Source organism: Trachypithecus francoisi, unplaced genomic scaffold (assembly GCF_009764315.1).
Source record: "Trachypithecus francoisi isolate TF-2019V2 unplaced genomic scaffold, Tfra_2.0 Lachesis_group12, whole genome shotgun sequence".
In the NCBI taxonomy this organism is placed as follows: domain Eukaryota; kingdom Metazoa; phylum Chordata; class Mammalia; order Primates; family Cercopithecidae; genus Trachypithecus; species Trachypithecus francoisi.
Genome location: NW_022681457.1, coordinates 112,137,526 through 112,164,309, shown reverse-complemented (window position 1 = coordinate 112,164,309; position 26,784 = coordinate 112,137,526). Strand labels below are relative to the sequence as shown.

General features: G+C 43.0%; 1 protein-coding gene across 8 annotated transcripts in view; it reads left to right on the top strand.

Annotated features, from left to right (window-relative positions):
* VPS13D (vacuolar protein sorting 13 homolog D) overlaps positions 1-26,784 on the top strand; it is a 296,584-nt gene that overhangs the window by 81,491 nt on the left and 188,309 nt on the right. For all 8 annotated transcript variants that reach the window (XR_004441096.1, XR_004441097.1, XM_033228304.1 and 5 more), the window contains 11 exons: positions 443-653; positions 3,392-3,563; positions 3,751-3,863; positions 6,045-6,257; positions 9,999-10,264; positions 11,739-11,872; positions 14,384-14,539; positions 16,305-16,515; positions 17,461-17,535; positions 22,354-22,560; positions 24,505-24,594. Coding sequence is in view for 6 of the 8 variants with exons in the window: in XM_033228304.1 (XP_033084195.1) it covers positions 443-653; positions 3,392-3,563; positions 3,751-3,863; positions 6,045-6,257; positions 9,999-10,264; positions 11,739-11,872; positions 14,384-14,539; positions 16,305-16,515; positions 17,461-17,535; positions 22,354-22,560; positions 24,505-24,594 (1,848 nt within the window). In the remaining 2 variants the exon portion in view is untranslated. The remainder of the gene's footprint in view (positions 1-442; positions 654-3,391; positions 3,564-3,750; positions 3,864-6,044; positions 6,258-9,998; positions 10,265-11,738; positions 11,873-14,383; positions 14,540-16,304; positions 16,516-17,460; positions 17,536-22,353; positions 22,561-24,504; positions 24,595-26,784) is intronic.

Sequence of the window (26,784 nt, the reverse complement as noted above, 5' to 3'; positions counted from 1 at the left end):
GGTGGAAATGGAAGTGGTTACATGTGGCAATATTTGTTTGAAAAAGGAATTTTAGTGCTGGGAAAAGTTTGTAAACCTTTTGGTAGCATTGTGTGTAGGGAGGGATTGCATAGGAGTTAGATTTAGTCATCAACCTCCCCCTGCTAGCCTCAGTTGTCACAGTGTGGGCATGAGACACCGAAGAACTGTGACGTGGTCTGTGCTTGGAGTAGAGGCAGGCGGGCAGGGTGTGCCGAGCACATGGAGATTTGCATCAGGAGGTCTGGCTGCCATAGTGGAGACTCCTGGACAGCCAGTTTTCTGAGTAGTGGACTGCGGGGGGAAGCAGGTAGCTGTAAACATTTTCAAAGACAGAATGAGCTTTGCATTTTTTATTTGTTTAGGGCAACCCCTTTTTGGGTCCCCTTTTCTTCATTACCTCTCTTTCCTTGGGTCCTTGTAGAAGACCATGTCTGCCTGCTGGATTGCATTGTCGTGGATCTCCAGGACATGGACATCTTTGCTGCAGAGAGACATCCAAGAGAATACTCCAAGGCACCAGAGGACCGTAGTGGAGATCTGATCTTCCCTTCCTATTCTGTGCGACAGACAGGAGGAAGCCTCTTAACCGAGCCTTGTAGGCTGAAATTGCAGGTGGAAAGGAATTTGGACAAGTGAGTGTGTTTTTATTTTTTATTTTTTCCCCCCGAGATGGAGTCTCGCTCTGTGTCTCAGGCAGGCTGGAGTGCAATGGTGCAATCTCGGCTCACTGCAACCACCACCTCCCAGAGTCAAGTGATTCTCCTCCGCCTCGGCCTCCCGAGTAGCTGGGATTACAGGCACATGCCACCATGTCTGGCTAATTTTTGTATTTTTAGTAGAGATGGGGTTTCACCATATTGTGGTCTCAAACTCCTGACCTCAGGTATTCTATCTGCCTCAGCCTCTCAAAGTGCTGGATTACAGGCGTGAGCCACCATGTCCAGCCAATGTTTTGTATCTGAATAACTGTCTATGATAAGTAGAATCTTAATGTGGAAATCAGTGCTATTAAGTTTGGAAGAACTAGTTATTCACTTATTTCTTCATCTATTTAACAAATGTTTATTGAGTCCCTACTATGTGCTGAACATGAGGGCTACTATGATGAAAGAGAAAACTAATTCCTTTGAAGTCATTTTGTTGAGGGATACAGGAAGTTAAGTAGATGATTCTAATTTAGTATTTGATTTGATCTTTATATATATTTTTTTGAGGTGGAGTCTTGTTCTGTCGCCAGGGTGGAGTGTAGTGGCGAGATCTGGGCTCACTGCAACCTCCGCCTCCTGGGTTCAAGCGATTGTCCTTCCTCAGCTTCTCAAGTATCTGGGACTACAGGCACACTCCCCCACGCCCAGCTAATTTTTGTATTTTTAGTAGACATGGGGTTTCGCCATGTTGGCCAGGATGGTCTTGATCTCTTGACCTTGTCATCCACCTGCCTTGTCATACCCGCCTTGGCATATGTACATGGTGGCTTACGCCTGTAATCCCAGCACTTTGGGAGGTTGAGGCAGACAGATCACAAGTTCAAGAGTTCGAGACCAGCCTGGCCAACATGGTGAAATGCTGTCTCTACTAAAAATACGAAAATTAGCCAGGCACGGTGGCGTGCGCCTATAATCCCAGCTACTTGGGAGGCTGATGCAGGAGAATTGTTTGAAACAGTGGGGCGGAGGGTGCAGTGAGCCGAGATTGAGCCGCTGCACTCCAACCTGGGTGACAGAGCAAGACTCAGTCTCAAAAAAAAAAAAAAAGAAAAACAGCTTTATTATTTGTATAGGGCATGATTTTGAATTTCTTTTTGGCTACTCCCTTCGCAGTTCTTGGTTTGGGCAAGTCATTTAATGTCACTTTTTTAGTTTCTCTCTGGATTAATGATACAACTTAGCTGTTCTCACTGGGATGTTTGTGTTTCAGTCTTACGTGTTATTCAAGTGCTCCCTGGCTGGTGTTCAGTTATGGTTGGCATGGGCTATATTTGGTTTTACTGGCTAAGCAGTCTTAAGAGGAGCTTCATTATTTAGAAATTGAACACTTTGTTTTCTTTTCAAGCAATGCTTTCCCCCCCCACATAAAAAAAGCTTTCCTACTCAGCTTATCTAAACTTTCCCCACTCCCATCAGTGTTTCTGTGCAGATAATTGTACTCTGTTAGGCCTGATAGAAGGTGATGCTGGATGCAGGGTGTCCTGTCACAGGTCTCACACCGGACACACAGCAGCCCGAGATGGCACCTGGTCAGCCGTCTCCGTTTTTCTTTCTTATTGCATCATTGTCTTTTAAAACTCTGTTGTATGTCGGCTTTTCTCTGCAGACAGAGTAATTGTTTACATACCTCTGCCATTTCAAACACTATCCCTCTCTATACTTAGAGCATAGTGTCTGTAGGATTCACGATGCCCAGTTCACCCATGGGAGGTTAGAGAAAGCTTTTTAGTATTGAGATGAGGTATAGATGTGTGCCCCTCTCCCTCTTCAGCTTTACTTCTGTCCATCCCAACTGAGATGATGAACCTATTCAGAGTTTATCCTAATGTCCCATCTGGGCTCAGTATGAAACACTGGTGTCTGCCTTTAGTTACCACTAAATCCAAAGAGTTAAATAAAGATCTTGGCATCTTTTCTTTATTGCTTTCCCAACTGTAATATTTAAGCTCTTTCTGAGTCTCATGAGGTTTTTCTTGTTAATAGATTAGTTAGTTAGCTCACATTAGGTTTAAGGATTTCCTTTCCTTACCTCCCTCTCCCCCTCCCTTCCCTCCCTCTCTCCCTCCCTTCCCTCCCTCTCTCCCTCCCTCCTTCTCTCCCTCCTTTCCTCCTTCCCTCCCTCCTTTCCTCCTTCCTCCCTCCCTCCCACAGGGTCTCACTCTGTCACACAGGCTGGAATACAGTGGCGCGATCACAGCTTACTGCACCCATGACTTCCTGGGCTCAAGTGAACCCCCTACCTCAGCCTCCTGAGTAGCTGGGACCACAGGTGCACACCACCACGCCCAGCTGATTTTTGCATTTTTTGTAGAGATGGGATTTCACTATGTTGTCCAGACTGGTCTCGAACTCCTGGGCTCAAGTGATCCTCCCACCTCAGCCTCCCAAAGTGCTGGGATTATAGGTGTGAGCCACCACACCTGGCCTGGTTTGAGGATTTTCTAAATGTAAATTTTGGGAGAAAAGGGGCTTTTTATAGTTGAAGCATGACAGTCGTATTAACTTGTTTCATTTGGAGCTACAGGAATTTTTGTCATTGGAAGTAGGAATTACCTACTTGATAATGTAGGTGAGTACACTTTAACTCCATTATTTGGGTGTGAGCTATGTCGATGTTAAATTAGGGACTTGTTTGTGTAAGTGATCTTTTTTCTTTTTCATAGAGAAATAAGTCATACTGTGCCAGACATATCTATCCATGGCAATCTCTCCTCAGTCCACTGCTCTCTGGATCTGTATAAATACAAGCTGATCCGCGGCTTATTGGAGAACAACCTGGGAGAACCCATAGAGGAATTTATGCGGCCTTATGATTTACAAGATCCAAGAATTCATGTGAGTGAGATCTTATGTTCTTCTGTAACTCTCATAGTCTCAGCTGATGGTCACCCTGTGTATCTATTCCTCAAACTCACCCGGAGAAAGAAGGTGGAGCAACAAGCAAATTAGATTTCTTGGCGTATTAACCTATTTTTAGGTTGGCATCATCAGCTATGGATTGACGGGCATTTTCCTTTTGTAGACTGTTCTGAGTGGAGAAGTATACACTTGCATGTGCTTCCTCATTGATATGGTGAATGTAAGTCTGGAGCTTAAAGATCCAAAAAGAAAAGAAGGTTCTGGGTCCCTAGCCAGGTATGCCTTTAATTATATTATTATACTGTTAGTAACAGTATCCACATAATACACATGTTTTGCATTAACACGGAGCAGAGGTTGCAGAGTGGTGGCCCGCAGGTGGAATCTTGTCTGCATTGAAAAGTTTAGATGCATTGCTCTATCAGTCAACGTTGGTTAGGTTATGCTGTAGTAACAGACAACCCCAATTTATCAGTGGCTTAAAACAGTGAAGATCTTTTTCTGCCTCATACTGTGTGACCATTGTGGGTCTCAGGCTGCTCTGCTTGTTATAGTCACTTAGAGTGACAGAGCAGCTAGTGTTTTGATGTACCAGAGAGAAAAACGAGCTCTGGAATTGTCTTGAATGGCAATTAAATGCTTTGGCAGACTTTGTGGAGCTAAAATGTGGTCCCACACAGGGTGATGGAGTCAGGAAGTCCTGTCTTGCTGTGTGTCTGAGTAGTTACGGGGTGGGAGATGCAGAACCACTTGATGTGCGGCCCTGATGCCTCGCTGGCCATTTTCAAAGTTAGGGTCTGGGCACAGTGGCTCAGGCCTGGAATCCAGCACTTACAGGAAGCCAAGACAGGAGGATTGCTTGAGGCCAGGAATTCCAGACTGGCCTGGGCAACATAGTGAGAGACCCTGTCTCTACAAAAAATTTAAAAACTAGCTGCACATGGTGGTGCATGCCTGTAGTCCCAGCTACTGAAGAGGCTAAGGTGACAGGATCACTTGAACCAGGAGGTTGAGGCTGCAGTGAACCATGATCACACCACTGCACTCCAGCGTAGGCGACAGAGCTGAAACCTGGGCCCCCCCGGCCCCAAAAAACGTTGCAGGATTTTATATAAAAGGTTTGTATTTAGCTTCTTTTGAAAAACTGGAAGCTTTGGCAATACTAGGTCCCTGTTCTCACTTGGAAACATCTGGAAGCGCAGTAGCAATTGCTCCCTTGAAATGGGACATATGCTTACCTAGTACTTCACTTATTTCTGTCACTTCCTTGGTCAATATAGATGTATGAATTCATGATTACTGGTGTTGAACTTTAAAGAGTGCGTTTCATACTTAATAACCTTTTCATTTTAATCTCTTATCAGCCCTGTAAGCTGGGCATACATCACTCCTCTTTTCCAGATAGAGTTTTTATGGCTAGCTTACAGTTGTATGACTGGGAAAGTGGTTTGGCATTTGAAAACAGCACTTCAAGGCCAATAATTCCCTGCTGAAGCACTCTGTCTTCTAGTTTGTCTTTCTGTTGAAAGTCCACCATGGTCTGTACCTAACTCAGCTGATGAGAGCATTGGTTACTGAAAGTGTGGTCTCAGATTGGTGGTCTTGTGAGCCAGCAATTTTATTCTTTCCTTTTCTTTTCTTTTTCTTTTTCTTTTTTTATTTTTTTTTGAGACAGAATCTCTCTCTGTTGCCCAGGCTGGACTGCAGTGGTGCTATCTTGGCTCACTGCAACCTCCACATCCCTGGCTCAAGTGATCCTCCCACCTCTGCCCCCATAAGAAGGTGGGACTACAGGCGTGAACCATCTCACCCAGCAATTTTTTGTGATGATTGGCTATGTCCTTAGTTTTTCTCAATATGGAATAATTCTGCATGTATTGTCATAATGGTACTGAGTAATTATGAATTCCTCATTGCAGCTTTCTCTGTTATAAAAAACGATGGTTCCAAATGCGTTTCCTCTTGGTAGATTAGTTGAATTATTCTCCATGTAAAGAGCATTATTTGTTCCCAGTACACTATAACAGTTTTACATAAACGGTTGGACAGACACTGGAGAGTGAAACATGCAGGCAAGCTAGAAGCTGACAGATGAAGGCCCGAGGGACCCTTGACATTCTTTGGGAATATACAGACTTCTTAGGCTTCTGGTGGTCGTGGGAATGATAACGGATCAAGAATATGTTAATATGTGGTATTGTTACTTCTCATGCATTTCCTATAAGCAAGATCATCATTGTGGAACTGGAAAAGTAAGATCCAAGGCACAGTGACACTAACTCCATTTCGAGGAGTCTATTAACAAAATCAACAAAAAAAAACTCAGAATGAAGGTTATTATCCTTATGGGACTTAGATATATTTTTGATTTTGCTTTTGTTATCTCGAACTTACATACTTTCATAAAATGGAAGACTTGTGTTTCACATTTTGCCTGCTTTCTTTTCTCTCTTTTAGATTTGACTTCAAGAAATGTAAACTGCTCTATGAAAGTTTTTCCAACCAAACCAAGTCCATTAACTTGGTTTCCCATTCCATGATGGCTTTTGACACCCGTTATGCTGGGCAGAAGACGAGCCCTGGCATGACGAACGTGTTCAGCTGTATCTTTCAGCCTGCTAAGAACAGCAGCACCACCCAAGGATCCATTCAGATTGAACTACATTTCAGGTAGCAGATCCAGACCCTTCTCTGCCTTTCTTTATGGAGACATTCCCTTTTGGGTCAAGTCTTTTTTGGCTTTAGAACATCAAAAAACCAAGGAATCGCTAGCAAGATAAACAGATAATGGCTTAATCAGTGCAGTGTACTGTATAGTAACATATTATTCCTATAATCTTGCAGTTTCATTTATTGGCCAAAAGATGTCTCTGTTGCCTTTAAAAATAAAGTAGTTCAGAATTGAGCCTTAAAATCGATCTCCTTGTAAACTCTAGACTATTTTAATTTGTAAAATGGCTTGGAGAAGGAAGAAATTATGCTTTTTTAAGGAAAAAAGTACAAAGACTTTTGGTCTTTACAAATAATGGAAGGGAAGGTGGGCTTGACTTGAATTACCCGTTTATTCAAGTCTTACTGACTCATTATCCATGTATATGTAGTTTTTACCGTTTTGAATTAGGTTATATTTTTCTTTCTGGTATTATGGGAGGCAGTGTTGTATATGGAAAGAACATATATTTTGGAATCAGATCTGGGCTGAAAACCTTGTTCTCTCACTATCTAGCTATGTGTCTTCAGACAAGTTGTTTAGCCCCTTTGAGCCTCAACTTCCTCTTATATAAAATAGAAAATTACCTATACCCACCACATGGGGTAGAGGTAATAATTAAAGTAATTCTGGCATATTGCTTGGCACAGTTGGCAGCTGTCGTTGTTATTGCTGATATAACGTGTTATTTTGTGATATACCATTTGCTGATGTTATGGCTGAACTTAGACCTTAAAACTGAAAAATTAGGCCTGATCTAAAGAAGTCTTTCAATGAAAACCCAAAAAGGAGACTTTCCCTTCTGTTAGTGCTTCATGTCATCAGACATGTTGTTAAGTATAAACCACTAAGTAAAAAGATTGTGAAAAACTTTGTGGTTAAGCAAAAAACAGAACAAAAAGTCGTCAGGATTATTCTTATATGTTTCTGTATGCCTGACATTTCAATGTGCTGTTCAGAATTCCCCAGGGTTTAGGTTTTGTTTTGTTTTTCGAGAGAGGTCATGATTTCTTCATATGCCTTTAGGAAGTCTAGCAGAGTAGACATTTATGCTTTTGTATGAACTTTAAAAAATTCAGGAGTGGGAATCCTAATTGCCTCTTATTGGGCCTTGCTATGAGCCAGGCACTTTAGCTATGCTTAGTGAAATCCTGACAAGTCTGCAAAGGGGGTGACTTCTTCATTTTACAGTTTCCAAGTTAGAAACTTGGAGAAGGGTTAGTTCACTCTTCTAAGGTCACACAGCTAGTAGGTCAGGAAATCAGAGGTCAAACCTGGGTCTGTGATGTTAAAGCCAATGACGTTTCCAACAGATTTCTCGTCATTGGGCTGATTGCAGTCATGTGATAAGATGGTTGCATTTTGCAGTTCATTTGGTTGAAGTTTGAACAAGAGGCTGGCATCTGTTTGGTCCATCTGGAGAAACATTTCTTTTTTTTCTTTTTTTTTGTGTTTTTTTGAGACGTAGTCTCACTCTGTTGCCCAGGCTGGAGTGCAGTGGCACGATCTCCGCTCACTGCACCCTCCGCCTCCCAGGTTCAAGCAATTCTGCTGCCTCAGCCTCCTGAGTAGCTGGGACTACAGGCGCCTGCCACCATGCCTGGCTAATTTTTGTATTTTTAGTAGAAACGGGATTTCACCATATTGGCCAGGTGGCTGTCAAACTCCTGACCTTGTGATCTGCCTGCCTCGGCCTCCCAAAGTGCTGGGATTACAAGTGTGAGCCACCACACCCAGCCGGGAAACATTTATTTTTGAGTTTACTTTATTATTATTAATCTGGCTTCCTAGACTGTCAGGTAGTTGTCTTCTTCTTACCATATTTTTAATATACAGGGGGCCTGGAAATATTTATGTATTATAGGTGTATAATTCATTGGAGTCAAATAATAAAGCCTTACCTTGGCTCTTACTAACAGAAATACTATTGTTAGCGAGAGGAGTGAAATGTTCTTTTGATGGGAATTTTTGAACGCCTTTCGTGTCTGAAGAAGAATTACTCTTCTGTTGGGATCTTGTGTGTCAAATATAAATCACTTCACAGTGTTTAAAGGCTTGAAATATTTTCCAGAAAAGGGATCCAACACACTGTGACTTTCCAGTTAAATACAGAACTCTGACAATCTATGTTCAAAATGGGGTGGAAACATTTTACTGAGGGCAACATTTTTTCTCCGTTACAAAAGAGTAGAGTGTTTCTGTGAAAAATGCTGTGTCTGTAAGAAGGAGCCATGCATCCCATGCCCTTTTACTGGAGGCAGTGAGCCAGGTTTAGGAGAAATGAGAGAGCAGAGAAACCAGCCTTAGAAATATTTCAAAGTTAGGTTTTCCCAAATAGGAGTACCTGTTAGGGCAGGGAACCAGGTACATGTAGTAGCTAGAAGCCCAGAGTCTCTTTTGGGCTTACGGAACTAAGTTCAAGCCAGAAAACCCCTTGGAAGTGCTCCAGCCCCCGTTTCTCTTGTCCTGCTCATCTGAGGCCCATCCATTAGTAGGCCGGGCCTGCTGGTGTGCTAATAGGGCCTGGCCGAAGCCCCTGCCTGCATCGTGGTTTGAGGTCAGGCCTGAGAGTCCCCTTTGGGTTTTCACTTCAAATATAGACTTTGGAGTAATGGCAACTTGTCCCCCCGCCCCCACCCCAGCTCTACCTCTAGATTGCCTAGGGGACATTTATCCCTGGTAAATGTCATCTTACTTGTTCTCCTCAGGCCAAAAGATCTGGGCTGTCAGGTCAATTTCAACTAGAGAAACAATCTAGTACTAGTGTGTATAAACTTGGTATTATTTATAAAGAAGTGATCCTAGGTGTCGAAGAAGGAGTGCCTCATTGATCTTCTTGAAATAGCCCATAGGGAAAGAAAGTGACATTTATCAAATATCTGCTATGTGCTTGGTGCTTTATTTCTTATCATATTAATATTCTTCATTTTATAAGTGGGGAGACAGGCTGAGCGAAGGTAGGTGACTTTCTTAAGATAACACAGCTCGTAAATGGCAGTATTTAAGTCTGTGTCTCTGACTTCAAAGCCTCTGCTCTTTACCATAGCAGAGTTTCTTGACCTTAGCACGATTGACGTTTTGGGTCAGATAATTCCTTATTATGGGGCTGTCCTGTACATTGTGGGATAGTTAACAGCATCCCTAGCCTCTACCTATACTGCATACTAATAGCAACCCCCTCTAGTTGCAATTGCAATTAAAATGTGAATTAAAAATGTCTCCAAGGGCCCAGTGCAGTGGCCCACACCTGTAATCCTAGCACTTTGGGAGGCTGAGGCGGGAGGATCACTTGATCCCAGGAGTTTCAAGTTACAGTGAGCTATGATTGTGCCACTGAATTCCAGTCTGGACAACACAGTGTGACCCTGTCTCTGAAAAGAAAAAAAAAAAAAAAAGAAAGAATGTCTTCAGAGGAGCAAAACCATCTGATTGAGAACCTCTGAGCTATGCTATCTATGCTGCTTTCTTATAAAATGTTCCTTGTTTAAAAATATGATTAACTTATTACACTGAATGTGTTATTAAACCAGTAATACACTGAATGTGTTATTCAACCAGTGTTCAAAGTTTACTGATACTCAAAGCAGACAGTTTAGAAAATACTGGAATACCACCTGCCAAAACCGAGCAGCACATTTGCAGGTTATTGAAATACCATGTTTCTTTTTTCCTATTTAGTTTCTCCTGTCTTCTTTTTATAGATCTACCAAGGATTCCTCCTGCTTTACAGTAGTTCTCAACAATCTCCGTGTGTTTCTCATATTTGACTGGCTACTGTTAGTCCATGATTTTCTCCACACTCCCAGTGATATTAAGAAACAAAATCATGTTACTCCTTGTCGCCACCATATCTCTAGCAGCGAATCTGCTATAGTTCCCAAAACTGTGAAGAGTGGAGTAGTTACCAAGCGGTCTTCCCTTCCTGTGTCCAATGAAAGGCACCTGGAGGTCAAGGTCAATGTAACAGGTGATTATATGTCGGTGTGATTCATTGGTGCTTAGTTTGGATGTTAGACTCAATATCTGTGTTACAGGATGATTTCTCTTTTGCCTCCCATTTTTCACATGAGCACTTACACATTTGCCTCTTTTACAGACCTGAGAGCATCAGAGGTCTTGGCCTCTATTTTCAGGTGGGAGCTGCCTGGCCCACTGAAGGCTGTGGGGTTGCTTGTCCCTGCCCCCTGCCTGCCTAGTGCTTGTGCCTGGCCCGAGCACCCGCCTGGGCAGCGGTCTTTTTTTTCCAGTGGACGGTCTGTCTTCAATTTGCTGTTTAATCTTTAGGGCCTTAGCAGATGTGGTTTATGGAGTTTAGGCAAGTTTAGTATGTGAAAACCTCAGTTTTGAAGATAAGTAAGTGAGGGGATTTTTATTTTCATTACAAAAAGAATATTTTTCTTTGTATAGATGGATTTACTATGGCTTTTGTTGACTAGCGAACTCATCTAGTATATCTGTATGTATTTGTGTATTTATTGTTATGTTTCTGATACCTGTACCTGCTTCTCAATGATTCTGATGAAGCTGGCTAGCACAATGCGTTTTACGTGAGTTCGGTTACAAAAGCTTGATCTATATATGGTTTTTGATAAAAACACAGTGTAAAGCAGAGTGAATTTACTATTAAATATATACAAATAACTTGAAAACTTACTGATTTCAAAAATCTCAACATTAAATTGGTCTACGTTCTTTGTAAACAACCTTGTAAATAGCTACTTAGATGCATAGTGCCTGGCCAACATTAGTACCTGAGTCATCTTCCTGGAATTTTCTTTTTTTTTTTTTTTTGAGACAGTGTCTCGCTCTGTCGCCCAGGCTGGAGTGCAGTGGCCGGATCTCGGCTCACTGCAAGCTCTGCCTCCCGGGTTCCTGCCATTCTCCTGCCTCAGCCTCTGGAGTAGCTGGGACTACAGGCGTCCGCCACCTCGCCCGGCTAGTTTTTTGTATTTTTAGTAGAGACGGGGTTTCACCGTGTTAGCCAGGATGGTCTCGATTTCCTGACTTCGTGATCCGCCCATCTCGGCCTCCCAAAGTGCTGGGATGACAGGCTTGAGCCACCGCGCCCGGCCTCTTCCTGGAATTTTCAATCAGGTCATCACTTAGAGAAAGGATGATTTTGTGAACTGCTGAATATCTCCTAGGCCTCCCAGGAGGACTGGGGTGCAGTTTCTCTATCTAGTTTAGAAATATTCTAAAGAGAGAAATCACATCCCAGTCTTTCCTGCTGCTGCAGGGCTCTGTTGGCTTAGCTGCACATGGCCAGATGCAGAGTATTGGTTCAGGATGACGGTGTTAGTAAATGTCAGCAGACATTTTGCAGAACAAATCTTACTGGTTCATGTTGTAGCCTGGTGGAAATGTGCTGCCTCGTTTGCAACAGCCTCTGGTGTTTTCCAGCTTCCCAGCTCTGGCTTGATTGACAATGTTGTCCTTTCCAGGCACGGAGTTTGTGGTCGTTGAAGATGTGTCCTGCTTTGACACCAATGCCATTATTCTGAAAGGCACCACAGTGCTCACCTATAAGCCCCGGTTGGTTGATCGCCCCTTTTCAGGAAGTTTGTTCGGCATCGAGGTAAGAAGTCTATGTGTTGATCACAGCACTGCACGTTGGCTTACGAGAAAAGCATCTGGAAGATAATTGTACCTCTTAAACTTTCATTAGGGGAAGTAATTCATGGAATTGGAAGACCCTTGCCCTCCTCTCCTGTTTGTTTTCTCCCCAAATCTCCCTGGCTGTTCTAATGCATGAATTCAGTCTCCCCGTGTTAGGCTGTAAATATGCAGAGGGCATTTGCCTCTTTCTCTGACACCCTTTCTTCCTCAAGAAGTTCAAGGAGACTTCTTCAGTCCCCACTGCCCTGTTAGGCCCCTTGTTGTGCCCTCTCATTCTGCAGACCTCATGCATGAAGGTGAGGCCGTGGGTCTCATTTCCCCTGCATCCCCCTCCTCACCTGGAGGGTTTTGGGAAGGGAAACCTATTTATACAAAGTGCTAAGGATCTTATATGTTATCCTTTCAGGAATACCTGATCTATAAAAGGGCAGCTCTGCAGAGTCCTGCCTGGCTGAAGGGAATGCATGGATAATAGTGGTGCTTTAGGCTCTCATGTCATCTCATGAAGAAGATAATTTGTGCTGCAGTGGACTTTGTAGCTCGAAAATGCCATTATGCAATGTTAGGCCAAAAGTGCTTGGTCTCTTGTTAAGCCATGCGATGTGGAGACAGAAGGGGAACCGTGGCAAGTTCTTGTTTCTATCAGATGTTTGTACTTGACTCATGTCAACTCACATTCCCCATGCCATACTGTTAGCATACTTGGTCGGGGTTCCTTTTGCTTTATGATTAGACTTTTCATGCCCTTTTCTTTCCAGTGGTATTGCTCAAAGTTTGAATGAATAAAATTTATTTTCACTGTTAGAAGTATGTGGTTTATGGTTTTGAGACAAACATAGTGGAATAAGGCCTGTAGGGACTCTACTTCTTGACCGCTTGTTTCTCTTTTGTAAAGAAACCTCCGTTTGAGAGGAAGGATTTGCATGCTGGTGTGATGTGAGTTGATCATGAAATTGTAATTCATCTGCCTTCTAAGCCACCACAATACTAGCTTTGAATGGAGAATCTTGGTGATTGATTAATGAACTGTCAGGTACAATTGGGTTTTGTGTAGCAGAAACCCCTGAAGGAAAAAGGAAAATGAAACTTTTCTGCTCTAAAGTCTTAGGACAACTACATGGCAAAATATTTGAGATCGCTGGAAGCTCCTTTCAGTCCTGCCTTTTAGACAGCACAATTGGGTCTGAATTTTAAGACCAGCTTGATAAGTCATTGGGGGAGAATTTATAGCTTAAGAATTTTGAATTTTGAATATGGCAAAGGACCTTGGTGTCACATGTTTTCCAACAGCACTGGGTGTGCCCCAGAAAGGTGGTGGAGGGGGTGAAGGAGTAAGAAGGACCCAAGTGATTGCTGTTTTCTTTCCTCTGCGTTCTTCCTAAGCATGCAAAACAATTTGGTCTTAGAATTGGAGTCCTTTCTCCCTCTCTCCCTTCTTTCTCTCTCCCAGTGAATGTATTTATTTTTTAACCTTTTATTATAGAACATTTCGAACATATACAAAGTAAACAGAATAATATCATGAACTCCATATGTACCTATCACCCAGCTTTAATAATGTTTTTATTTTTAATTATGAAAATATCATGGGGAGGGAAAATAACCTATCAGAAATCGTATATGATTTCTGTGGACATTTTAGTGTGTTTCTTTCCTTCAAGCTGGGGAGTAACATTATTTTGGGTTGTATTTTCACATAGTCTGTGTTGTAACTGTCTTCTTACAATCCGTGTGGTCTTTTTTGTCATTTTTTAAATGGCTGCAAATACTCCATTGAGTAGATGTGATATAACCTTGGCTGCTCTTAGGTGTTTTTTTTTTTGTTTTTTTTGTTTTTTTGAGACAGAGTCTCGCTCTGTCACCTGGGCTGGAATGCAGTGGCTGGATCTCAGCTCACTGCAAGCTCCGCCTCCTGGGTTTACGCCATTCTCCTGCCTCAGCCTCCCGAGTAGCTGGGACTACAGGCGCCCGCCACCTCGCCCGGCTAGTTTTTTGTATTTTTTTTTTTTTAGTAGAGACGGGGTTTCACTGTGTTAGCCAGGATGGTCTCGATCTCCTGACCTCGTGATCCGCCTGTCTCGGCCTCCCAAAGTGCTGGGATTACAGGCTTGAGCCACCACGCCCGGCCATGCTCTTAGTTTTTTTTAACTATTAAATAATGGTTTAGTGAATCTTTTTTTTTTTTTTTGCTAGTTCCTAGAGAGAAGTAGGATTATTGGACCAAAGGGTGTGAGATTCGTAAGGCTTTTGGGATGTATTGCTAAACTGCCTTTTCCTCTGGGTGAACCACTGCCTGTGCTCTCGGCAGTGGTGGTGGGGGGCTCACTCTTCACAGTATTTATTTCAGCAGTTGTTACAGGTCTTGGGATAACACATGGCCAACGGCTTCTCAGTTAGCCTCTTTGTGCTGATAGTTGGACCCTTCCTCAATCAGACATTAATTCTCGCCATATTGCATTTCATTCTCTAGGTGTTTTCATGCCGACTGGGGAATGAGCATGATACAGCTCTTTCAATTGTGGATCCCGTACAAATTCAAGTGGAGCTGGTGGGGAATTCTTCTTATCAAAATAGTTCAGGATTGATGGATGCATTCAATAGTGAAGATTTCCCACCTGTCCTGGAGGTAATGATGGAAAATTTGTGCAATATGTTGATACGCTCTCAAACACTTTCCTATGCAGGTGCACTTATTTACTCTGAGCCCAACAACCTCTTTTTTTTGTTTTTGAGATGGAGTGTCGCTCTGTCGCCCAGGCTGGAGTGCAGTGGCGCAATCTCGGCTCACTGCAGGTTCACGCCATTCTCCTGCCTCAGCCTCCCGAGTAGCTGGGACTACAGGCACCCGCCACTATGCCCGGCTTATTTTTTGTATTTTTAGTAGAGATGGGGTTTCACCATGTTGCCAGGATGGTCTCGATCTCCTGACCTCGTGATCTGCCCGCCTCGGCCTCCCAAAGTGCTGGGATTACCGATGTGAGCCACCGCACCTGGCCCCAACAACCTCTTAGTTACTTTAGCACATACAGAATAAATATGACATTGTTTCTGTCCTAGAAGATCCTACAGTCTTGGGGAGGATAAAAGTCCTGAGTTGTCTTGTATAATCTTGAAGTTCTATAGAAGCTTATAGAAAGCAGAACTCAGCATAGGTAGGAATCTTGAGTGAGACTCCACATAAGGTGGATTTGGGAGGAAGGGTACGATGTAAATAATCAGAGAGGATGAGGGAGAGCATTCCAAATGAATAACCTAAATTGAGTGGAAGCAGGACGATCTAACTAGAACAAAGAACTATGTAGGGAAGTAAGGAGGATTCAAGGTGAAGCAAGGGAAGGCAGGCTTGAGAATTGGGCATTTGATTTCCTTGGTTGAATGGAGATAATCAGTCCATTTGAACCATAGGAGGTTAAAAGAGAAAAGCCATTCTGATATGCATGTATGTATGTATGTATGTATGTATGTATGTATTTATTTAGTTTTTTGAGATGGAGCCTCGCTGTGTCGCCCAGGCTGTAGTGCAGTGGTGCGATCTCGGCTCACTGCAAGCTCCACCTCCTGGGTTCACGCCATTCTCCTGCCTCAGCCTCCCGAGTAGCTGGGACTACAGGTGCCCGCCACCATGCCTGACTAATTTTTTGTGTTTTTAGTAGAGATGGTGTTTCACCTTGTTAGCCAGGATGGTCTCGATGGGCCTCCCAAAGTGCTGGGATTACAGGCATGAGCCACCATGCTCGGCCGGTCTTTTTTTTTCCCTCCCAGGAAAAAAAAAATTAATTAATAAAACACCATTTTCAGACATTGAGACAGCCATCCAGAGTGCTCATTTGTGCACTAGTCTGGTTTTGGTGTCTGCACTGCCTGTACCAGAGGTAGCTGTACTGCTCATTTCTCAGGAAGACTGGATTTCAGGAAATAGTGTCAAACTTGACTCATTTAAGCTATGTTTGAATAAAGAAGAGATAAATTTTGTTGGTTGGGCATTTTGTTTGAGAGATTTAAAAAATTAAATAGATCCATGCAAAAGGGATTAAGAAATGTTGCTGATAGGTGCTCCTTTCTCCCCCAGAGCCATCTTTGGTCCTCTGCTTTAATGATTAATATACTTGTATGAAAATCATCCTGCTGAAATACTAATCGCTCTAGTAATTATCCTAGCTTAGTATTTTTTACGTGGTGCAGGTTTGTGACCATTTGACCTCATAGTTGAGGCATATTACCTTATGGTTATTAGTGCTTAATTTCAAGATCTTTGCGATCTTTTAAATGAGAAATTTGGTGCAGTATCTGTTGGACTTTTAGAACTTGAAATAGGAATTACATCTGTAAGTGATATGGATGCAAAACCAATGCAGCTTTAAAAAATTGCTACCTTTTTTACATTTTGTTAGATTCAGTTACAAGCCCTGGATATCAGACTGTCCTATAATGATGTTCAGCTATTTCTTGCCATTGCAAAATCCATCCCAGAGCAAGCTAATGCTGCAGTGCCAGACTCAGTGGCCCTGGCGTCAGACTCCGTTGGCAGTTACCTTCCAGGTGCATCTCGCATTGGAGAGGAAATCAGAGAAGGGGCAAGACACACCTTAGATCCTGTCTTGGGTAGGTGTCTAACTGTAAAACTCACTCAGTCTTGCTAATAATGCTGCTGCTTTTGACTCTTAAAATTTTCTTTTGCACAATTAAATTGTTCAGAGTTTAATTGTATGTCATTCAGTATAACTGTAAGTCCTAAGTATGACTCTCTCATTTTTTAAAATTTAAAGACCAACAAAACATCCCTAACCAACTACTCCACTATTTTTCCTCTTTCAGTTTTTTCCACAGTTACCTGGATAATGCCAAAGTTGAGTTTTAAGCTTTGAGAGTTCTCCTCTGAAGTTATATGAGTAACACTAAGTTTTATTTTTAAACTTTTATTATTAATTTATTAGTTTATTTTGAGACAGGGTCTTGCTCTGTCACCCAGGTTGGAGAGCAGTGGTGTGATCATAGCTCATTGCAGCCTCAAACTCCTGGGCCCAAGCTATCTTCCCTCCTCAGCCTCCTGAGTAGCTGGGAGGGACTACAGGTGTGTGCCACCATGCCTCACTAAGTTTTAATATTTTTTTGTAGAGATGGGGTCTTGCTATTTTTCCCAGGCTGGTCTTGAGTTCCTGATCTCAAGTAGTCCCCCTACCTTAGCCTCCCAAAGTGTCGGGATTACAGGTGTGAGCCACTGTGCCCACCCCTAATTTTAAGCTATTTAAAACACAGGGGAAAATGTGGGGGCCAGATGGCAGAATGAAGGGGCCAGAAGGGAAATAGACCTTTCCCCCCAATTCCTGGCAAGGACATCACTTTAAAAAAACAGTCAATATGAGGAAAAGACTCAAAGATTTCAGGGTACACTTGATCGAACTCTCCAATTAGGAGTCCAGTTTTGCTTAGAGAAATGAAATGTTTTAGTCACAGGTTTTTGAATTTCTTTTCTTTTTTTCTAAAATTAAGTTGTAAATTAATTTACGTAAAATTATTTATGAAAATTATATGCTATTTGTTTCCTAGAGTTACAGCTGGCTAGGCTGCAGGAGCTGGGATTCAGCATGGATGATTGTCGCAAAGCTCTTTTGGTGTGTCAAGGTAATTTGAACAGGATTCTGTTACCCATTGTTTATCTTGATGATATGCTTCCTTCCCATTTCCTCTCTTGCTGCCACAAGGCGACTTAGAGAGCTGAGTGTGTTTGGAGGACCCTTTATGTGTCTTCTTTGGACTGCATATCATCTTAGGTCAGTAATAATACTGTCGCCCAGGCTGGAGTGCAGTGGTGCCATCTCAGCTCACTGCAGCCTCTGCCTACCCAGTTCAAGCCATTCTCCTTCCTCAGCCTCCTGAGGACCTGGGGTTATAGGCATGCACCACAACACCTAGGTAATTTTTGTATTTTTAGTAGAGATGGGGTTTCACCATGTTAGCCAGACTGGTCTCGAACTTCTGACCTCAAGTGATCTGCCCACCTTGGCCTCCCAAAGTGCCGGGATGACAGGCAGCAGTCTTTTATAGTAGATAAGAATTTGGGCTCTGAGGCTGGATGCAGTGGCTCATGCCTGTAATCCCAACACTCTGGGAGGCAGAGGCAGACAGATCGCCTGAGATCAGGAGTTTGAAACCAGTCTGGCCAATATGGTGAAACCCTGTCTCTACCAAAAGTACAAAAAAAAAAAAAATTAGCTGCGCATGGTGGTGCACACCTGTAGTCCCAGCTACTCAGGAGGCTGAGGCAGGAGAATCGCTTGAACCGGAGAGGCGGAGGTTGCAGTGAGCCAAGATCATGCCCCTATACCACAGCCTAGGCAACAGAGTGAGACTCTGTCTCAAAAAAAAAAAGGGCTCTGGAGCTGGCTGACTGGGTTCAGATCCTTACTCTCTGCCACTACTTTGGGAAGTGGCTTTGACTTTGGGAAGTGGCTTTGACCTCTGTGAACCAGTGCTTCCTTATCTGTGGAAAGAAGATAAGAGGCTGCCTCCCTCAGAGATTTGATGTAAGTAAATTACTATATGCAAAGCACTAAGAAAGTGCTAGCACATAGTAAGTGCTCTATAAATGTTAGCCACTGTTACTAGTGGTCATGCTAATGGTGGTGATACTGATAATTATGACCATTTATTGAGGTCCTGTATGCCTATCTTTGTGTTTTCTTGTTGCATCCTCTTCATAGCCCTTGGAGGCAGACATTATTATTCCCACTTGAGATGAGGAAACCAGCTCAGACTGGTTAGGTAAAACTTCTTTTTTTTTTTTTTTTTTTTTTTGAGACGGAGTCTTGCTCTTTCGCCCGGGCTGGAGTGCAGTGGCCGGATCTCAGCTCACTGCAAGCTCCGCCTCCCGGGTTTTACGCCATTCTCCTGCCTCAGCCTCCGGAGTAGCTGGGACTACAGGCGCCCGCCACCTCGCCCAGCTAGTTTTTTGTATTTTTAATAGAGACGGGGTTTCACCGTGTTAGCCAGGATGGTCTCGATCTCCTGACCTCGTGATCCACCCGTCTCGGCCTCCCAAAGTGCTGGGATTACAGGCTTGAGCCACCGCGCCCGGCCGTAAAACTTCTTAAGTAAACTTGTTTGAGGTCACATTTTAGTCCCCTACGATGGGCTTAAATTTAAGCCAGGTCTACCTGCCTCCTAAATCTGTGTTCTTTCTACTCCATCTCACTTGCTTTCCATCTCTATGTTTCCCTTTCTCTTCAACAAGAGAAGTACAGCACAGGCTGCATTTCCTTCCATCTTTTTTCTCCCTTTTTTTAAGAGACAGGGTCTCACTCTGTTGCCCAGGCTGGAATGCAATCATAGCTATGCTGTAATCATAGCTCACTGCAACCTCCAGCTCCTGGGTTCAAGCAATCTTCCTTTCTCAGCCTCCTTTCCAGTCTTAACACTTGTGTGTACTTTCTCTCTTTCTACTTCTCTTTTTTTTTTTTTTGAGACAGACTCTCGCTCTTTTGCCCAGGCTGGAGTATGGTGGTGCCATCTCGGCTCACTGCAACCTCTGCCTCCCAGGTTCAAGTGATACTCCTACCTCTGTCTTCCAAGGAACTGGGATTACAGGCGCCCGCCACCATGCCCGGCTAATTTTTGTATTTTCAGTAGAGACGGGGTTTCACTTTTTTGAACAGGCTGGTCTCAAACTCCTGACCTTGTGATCTGCCTGCCTTGGCCTCCCAAAGTGTTGGGATTACAGGCGTGAGCCACTGTACCTAGCCTCTTTCTACTTCTCTACCTACTGTGGACAGTATATCCAACACACACACATGCACACATTAAATTTTTAATGTACTGATAGATTCTGTTGCTAATACAATTTTATAGTCTTTTAAAAATATTTTATTGAATTATGATTGTAATTTTGTTATGATATATGTAATATATCAACAGCATCTTCCCATGTCATTGAAATTATTTATCAACAGTGATCTTTTTACATTGACTCTAAGGATGTAGTATAATTTAATTAATCATTCTTCACTTGTTATTCATTCAATATTATACACATTTATATATAGTAAACATTTTTTAGTGTGAACTTTTGTCTGTGCCTTTTAAGTGTATCCTTGGTAGAGAGATCTATATTTTAAATATCAGACCAAAAGGTATAGATATATTTTTCAGGCTCTTTTCTTGACTTCTTTCTTCTTGTTTTTTCAATTTTAATTTTTTAAAATTTTCTTGGGGTTCTTGAATTGACAAATCTGTTTCTAAAAAAATTGTATCTGGGTTAAATTCCAGCCAATCTATTTGTGAAAAGGCTTGTTTCATGACATAGTCATTTACATTAACTTACCTTTTGGATTCTGAAAAAATGAAGGTAGACCTAGTTCTCATGTGTTCCTTGGTTTTGTTTTACCCAGTCATCATTAGTTTTTGGTTTAATTAATTTTATACCCCTTAATGTTTACTTTTTCTATGCTTTTTACTCTTTCTTTAACAATGTGAGCACCTTTTTTGTGATTTCTTTATTAAAGTTCTGAGAACCTTTTGGATTTTTTTTTTTTTTAATTTTAAATTTAGATACAGGGTTTTGCTTTGTTGCCCAGGCTGGAGTGTAGTGGTGGTGCAATGATAATGGCTCACTCTAGCTTCAAACTCCTGGGCTCAAATGATCCTCCCACCTAAGCCTCCTGAGTAGCTGGGACTACAGGATGTGCCACCATAACTGGCTAATTTTTAGATTTTTTTGTAGAGATGGGATCTTGCTGTGTTGCCCAGGCTGGTCTCAAATTCCTGACCTAAAGTTATCTTCTCACCTAAACCTCCCAAAGCATTGGGATTATAGGCATTAGCCACTGTGCTAATTTTTTTTTTTTTGGAGGCAGCCTCTTTTTGGTAATTTTTTTTTTTTTTTTTGGAGGCAGAGTTTTGCTCTCGTTGCCCAAGCTGGAGTGCAATGGTGCGATCTTGGCTCCCTGCAGCCTCCGCCTCCTGGGTGTAAGTGATTCTCCTGTCTCACCCTCCCGAGTATCTGAGATTACAGGCACATGCCACTATGCCCAGCTAGTTTTTTGTATTTTTATTAGAAATGGGATTTCACCATGTTAGCCAGGCTGGTCTCGAACTCCTGACTTCAGGTGATCTGCCCGCCTTGGCCTCCCAAAATTCTGAGATTACAAGCGTGAGCCACCATGCCCAGCCTCTCTTTGGTAATTTTTATTCCTTTTTTTTTTTTTTTGAGATGGAGTCTCGCTCTGTTGCCAGCCTGGGGTGTAGTGGCACAATCTCAGCTCACTGCAATCTCTCTGCCTCCCAGGTTCAAGCGATTCTCCTGCTTCAGCCTCCTGAGTAGCTGGCATTACAAGCACGTGCCACCATGCCCAGATAATTTTTGTTATTTTTTAGTAGAGACAGGATTTCACCATGTTGGCCAGGATGGTCTCGATCTCCTGACCTCATGATCCGTTCACCTCGGCCTCCCAAAGTGCTGGGATTACAGTCATGAGCCACTGCACCCGACTGGTAATTTTTATTTCTTTAGTAGATAAAACTTAATTCCATCAGTAATGAATATGATAATAGCAACTAATGTTTATCTGTAATGTAGATAATAGCAGATAATGTTTATTACATGCCAGGCTTCACTCTGAGAACTTTCCATGTACTCATTCTTCCCTCTTCCTGTCAGTCCTTTTAAGTGGGTGTTGTAGGGCACAAAGAGGTCAAATAACTTGCCCAAGAGCCAGCAGCTGGTAAGGGCAGAACAGGACCTGAAGCCGGGCCATCTTGCTCTGGAGCCCATGCCCTCAACCACTTACACTGTCCCTGGTACTGGCCTCTGGTGACTTACAAGTATGGGGTGACATTGCTTCTCTTTTCTTTTTTGGGAGGAGGGAGACTTCAGCAACCTGGTTGTATTCAAGAGGCGATTAGTAATGGTTATATATTACACACATGCAGTTCTCACATTGCTCTGTGTTCTCAAGGCATTTGTGTTTGGTTGAGAAGGCACATTATACACAAAGTAAGATATTTGAGAACAATTACAAAGCAGGACATCGATATATTTGCAAAACTACATAGTGAAGATTAAGTACTTAGGTACCAAGTGGCACCGTGTCTGGATCCTCTCCTGTCCTCTTCGCTCCTCTCCTTCAACAGATGGCATGGTAGAGAGGGATGGCTTCCTGGAGGCATTTTGGGCCAGATCATGAAAGGTGTGGTAAATTTGAGTGGAAGGTGTGCAACAAAATGTTTGCTTAAAAGCAGGATTACTATTATGCTGGGATTCCTTCCCACCCCCTACCCCTACCCCCCCACCCTCCTTTTTTATTAAGTCCAAGAATACTTCTGGGATCAAGGCTCTCCTGGCTTCCCAGTAGATCTCTAGAGAATTTTATTTCTCTCTTTCCTCTGTGAGTGGCCAGGGTAGCTGTGGAAGCTGGCAGAACTGATCACTTCTTAATTTCTTTGAAGGCCAATTGAAAAAGGCAGCAAGTTGGTTGTTTAAGAATGCGGAGCCTCTGAAGTCTCTTTCCTTGGCCTCCACCAGCCGAGATGGCCCAGGGGCTGTGGCAGCGCCATTGATCTCTGGCGTGGAGATCAAAGCCGAGAGTGTGTGCATCTGTTTCATCGATGACTGCATGGATTGTGATGTTCCTCTCGCTGAACTCACCTTTTCCCGTGAGTGTCGTCCTGGTTTTCAGATTCATCTTGAATATTTTCAGTCATTGCTGAATTATTTGGAGCCTTTTTTTTTTTATGTCATTCATACTCTACTTAGTCATTTGGGTGAAATTTAGATAATAGTTTTACATATGTTTTTCATTATGTATATTTTAAAGCAACTTTTATTTGCCATATGTGACCTTCAGCCTATAGCTTGGGAATAGGAATGGTCTTTGATAAAATTTCCATTGTATTAACATCTCTAGCTAAATAATTCCTGATCTCTTCATTTTTCTTATCTTTTTATGTATCTAAAGAGAGTAGTGAATACTGCTAGACATTTAACAGATAAGCTCAGAAAATAATGGTTCTGTTGTATTATCTCTTGAAAATCAAAAACAAGAATCTTACTAGAAAGTGTACTCTGAATCTCCACCACAGGGCCGTGTGAGGGGTAAAACACTATTTATATGTGAGCTGTCCTTTGCTAGAGTAGGGACCAAAGTAGGAGTACTCTGTCTTTTTTTTTTTTTTCCCCCAAAGGTGAGGTCTTTCTTTGTTGCCCAAGGTGGGTCTCAAACTCGGGGGCTCAAGCAGTTCTTCTGCTTCCCGAGTGGCTAGGATTGCAGTGGTTCACCACCACTTCTGGCGGGAGTGCTTTATCCTTATGTGCATCACTGCAAGCAGTGTGAGGTTGAGGTCTTTTTTTGAGACGGAGTTTCGCTCTTGTTGCCCAGGCTGGAGTGTGGTGGTGCAACTGACTCACCACAACCTCTGCCTCCTGGGTTCAAGAGATTCTCCTGCTTCAGCCCCCCAAGTAGCTGGGATTACAGGCATGCGCCACCACGCCCGGCTAATTTTGTATTTTTAGTAGAGACAGAGTTTCTGCATGTTGGTCAGGCTGGTCTCGAACTCCTGATCTCAGGTGATCTGCCCACGTCAGCCTCCCAAAGTACTGGGATTACAGGCATGAGCCACCACGCCCAGTGAGGTTGAGGTTTTGAGGAGAGTAAATGAAAAAGTCACTGCCCTGTTTAGTAACTTTCCATTGTTTCGATCTTGCAAACCTCTTCTTCCTTCAGGTAAACTTTGCTTCTGGGGCTTGAATCTGGCCTCTTGCACATTACAGAGCTTGCCCTTTCCCTGTGCTTCTAAGGCACCACCAGGGCTGCTTGGTTAAAAGTAACAACTGGAATTTTGACTGTTTCCATGAATATCTTTTCTTCAGAGACTAATTAGTTGATTTCTTATTTTTCTATGGCAATCTTAAAATTTTGAGCTAATATTTATCAGAGCATGTTCTCTAGTCAGTCTGCCCATTATTCAGGTAGAAATATCTTTTTTTTTTTTTTTTTTTTTTGAGGCTGAGTCTTGTTTTGTTGTGAGGCTGGAGTGCAGTGGTGCTATCTTGGCTCACTGCAACCTCCCCCTCCTGGGTTCAAGCGATTCTCCTGCCTCAGCCTCCCAAATACCTGGGATTACAGGCCCCTGCTACCACGCGCGGCCAATTTTTATATTTGTAGTAGAGATGGGGTTTCACCATGTTGGCCAGGATGGTCTCAATCTCCTGACCTCATGATCCGCCCACCTTGGCCTCCCAAAGTGCTGTGATTACAGGCGTGAGCCACTGTACCTGGCCAGAAATATATTTTTTATGTTCCCACAGGCTTTGGGAATGCCTGGGTGCCAGGACTGGCACTGTGGGAAGGCAAGTGAGGCACTTGCCTCAGGCACAGAGTTTAAGAGGGTGCCAAAAACTCAGCCATGGAGGTAAATAATATTTCAGTGCCATATTTTTAAAACTTGATGCAAAAAAATACATGATGAACAAAATATCAGAATGTTGTATGCTCTCCTTCGCAAGTATTAGCTCTAACGTTTCTTTAATGTCATTTATCTGCAAAAGGCAGTTTTGGTTGCTCCTGCCCTGCCATGCAGTAAGGTTTGCTTTCATTGCAGGTCTGAATTTTCTTCAGCGTGTAAGAACTAGCCCTGAAGGCTATGCCCACTTCACTCTTTCTGGAGATTATTATAACCGTGCTCTTTCAGGTCAGTATAAAACATATGTTATCATGGGATTTAAAAAATAAATTTAAATTTAAATATTTGCCTGGACCTATTGCTACATAAATTTTACATGAAGAAAAGGGCAGGAGTGGGGTGGGACAGGGAAAGATGAAAAGCAAGTAGACTGCATAAACACAGAAAATAAAGATTTTCTGTTGTGCTAAAAACATATCTGATATGTTGCAACTAAAAAGATATTTTTGGCTGAGGCGGGGGAATCACTTGAACTCGGGAGGTGGAGGTTGCAGTGAGCTGAGATCGCGCCACTACTCTCCAGCCTGCATGACAGAACAAGACTGTCTCAAAAAAAATTAAAAAAAAAAAAAGATGTTTTTACAGCTAATTCTTTTTGATCCTGCAGTTTGGCTTATTCTAGAATATACCATTGCTCAATAGTGAAGGATCATTTATTTGGCCCTGAGAGTAGCTAAATTTCAAGGGAGATTTATGCCCACAAACTTTTTTTTTTTTTTTTGAGATGGAGTCTCACTCTCTCACCCAGGCTGCAGTGCAATGGCGTGATCTTGGCTCACTGCAGCCTCTGCCTCACGAGTTCAAGTGATTACCCTGCCTCAGCCTTCCAAGTAACTGGGATTACAGGCGCCTGCCACCATGCCCAGCTAATTTTTTGTATTTTTAGTAGAAACGGGGTTTCACCAGGTTGGCCAGGCTGGTCTCGAACTCCTGACCTCAGGTGTTCCACCTGCCTCAGCCTCCCAAAGTGCTGGGATTACAGGCGTAAGCCACTGCGCCAGCCAAGCGTTTTAAACCTCAAGTCCCCTCACTCCCCACTGGGTTCGTTTGTTTTATTTGAATCTACTGAGTCGGTGGCACTGTATATTCTGCCCTACCTACTCTTTAAAAAAAAACAAAAACAAACAAACCACTGTTGATCAGAGCATGCTGTTTTTTGGGAGACATAAACCTCAATAATACCGCAAGCATTTTCAGGTTTCTTTCCTTCCATTTGAAAGACCAAGGTAAGAGCCTATACAGGTTGAAATTCAGAAGCCATAATATATTAGGGCCAAGTGGTTTGAGCAGTGAACTTTTTTGCCTTAAGAGAGCTGAAAGAAGCTCTCATCGGAATTGGTAGTAGGCATGGACAGAGTAAGCAGAGTAGAGCTGGGCAGTCCAAGGTGTAAACCTCCGACTGCCTGCTCCCTTTGATTTCAATAAGAAATAAAGCCTTGATTTGTTGTGCTGCTGCTGAGTGTTCTAGAGTATTTATCACATTTAATTTTATGTTAGTTAACATTTTCCCTTTGTAACAGATTCACTTAAAGCTAACGCCCTTATTTCTTCATTGTTCAAAATGTTTCACTTAGCCGGGCGCGGTGGCTCAAGCCTGTAATCCCAGCACTTTGGAGGCTGAGACGGGCGGATCACGAGGTCAGGAGATCGAGACCATCCTGGCGAACACGGTGAAACCCCGTCTCTACTAAAAATACAAAAAACTAGCCGGGCGAGGCGGCGGGCGCCTGTAGTCCCAGCTACTCGGAGGCTGAGGCAGGAGAATGGCGTAAACCCGGGAGGCGGAGCTTGCAGTGAGCTGAGATCCGGCCACTGCACTCCAGTCTGGGCAACAGAGCGAGACTCCGCCTCAAAAAAAAAAAAAAAAAAAAAAAAAAAAAAAAAATGTTTCACTTAGAATAATGGCCCAAGTCTTCTGAGAGAAACTCTTGCATGTGGGAGCTATTTTTCTGAGAATGATTTGTTTTCTTAGGCCAAATAGTGCTTACTTTTAAAGTTGTATGAATACATTCAGGTCACTAAAAGTCAAATGGTGTAAGGAGACTAATGCACCTACTGTGTGTTACATACTGGTTTGGATTTGTTCAATGGCTGATTGTGTGAGTCTATTTAAAGATCTGTCAAAAATTAACTGGCTTTAGGCCGGGCGCGGTGGCTCAAGCCTGTAATCCCAGCACTTTGGGAGGCTGAGACGGGTGGATCACGAGGTCAGGAGATCGAGACCATCCTGGTCTACACGGTGAAACCCCATCTCTACTAAAAATACAAAAAACTAGCCGGGCGAGATGGCGGGCGCCTGTAGTCCCAGCTACTCGGGAGGCTGAGGCAGGAGAATGGCGTAAACCCGGGAAGGCGGAGCTTGCAGTGAGCCAAGATCCCGCCACTGCACTCCAGTCTGGGCAACAGAGCTAGACTCCG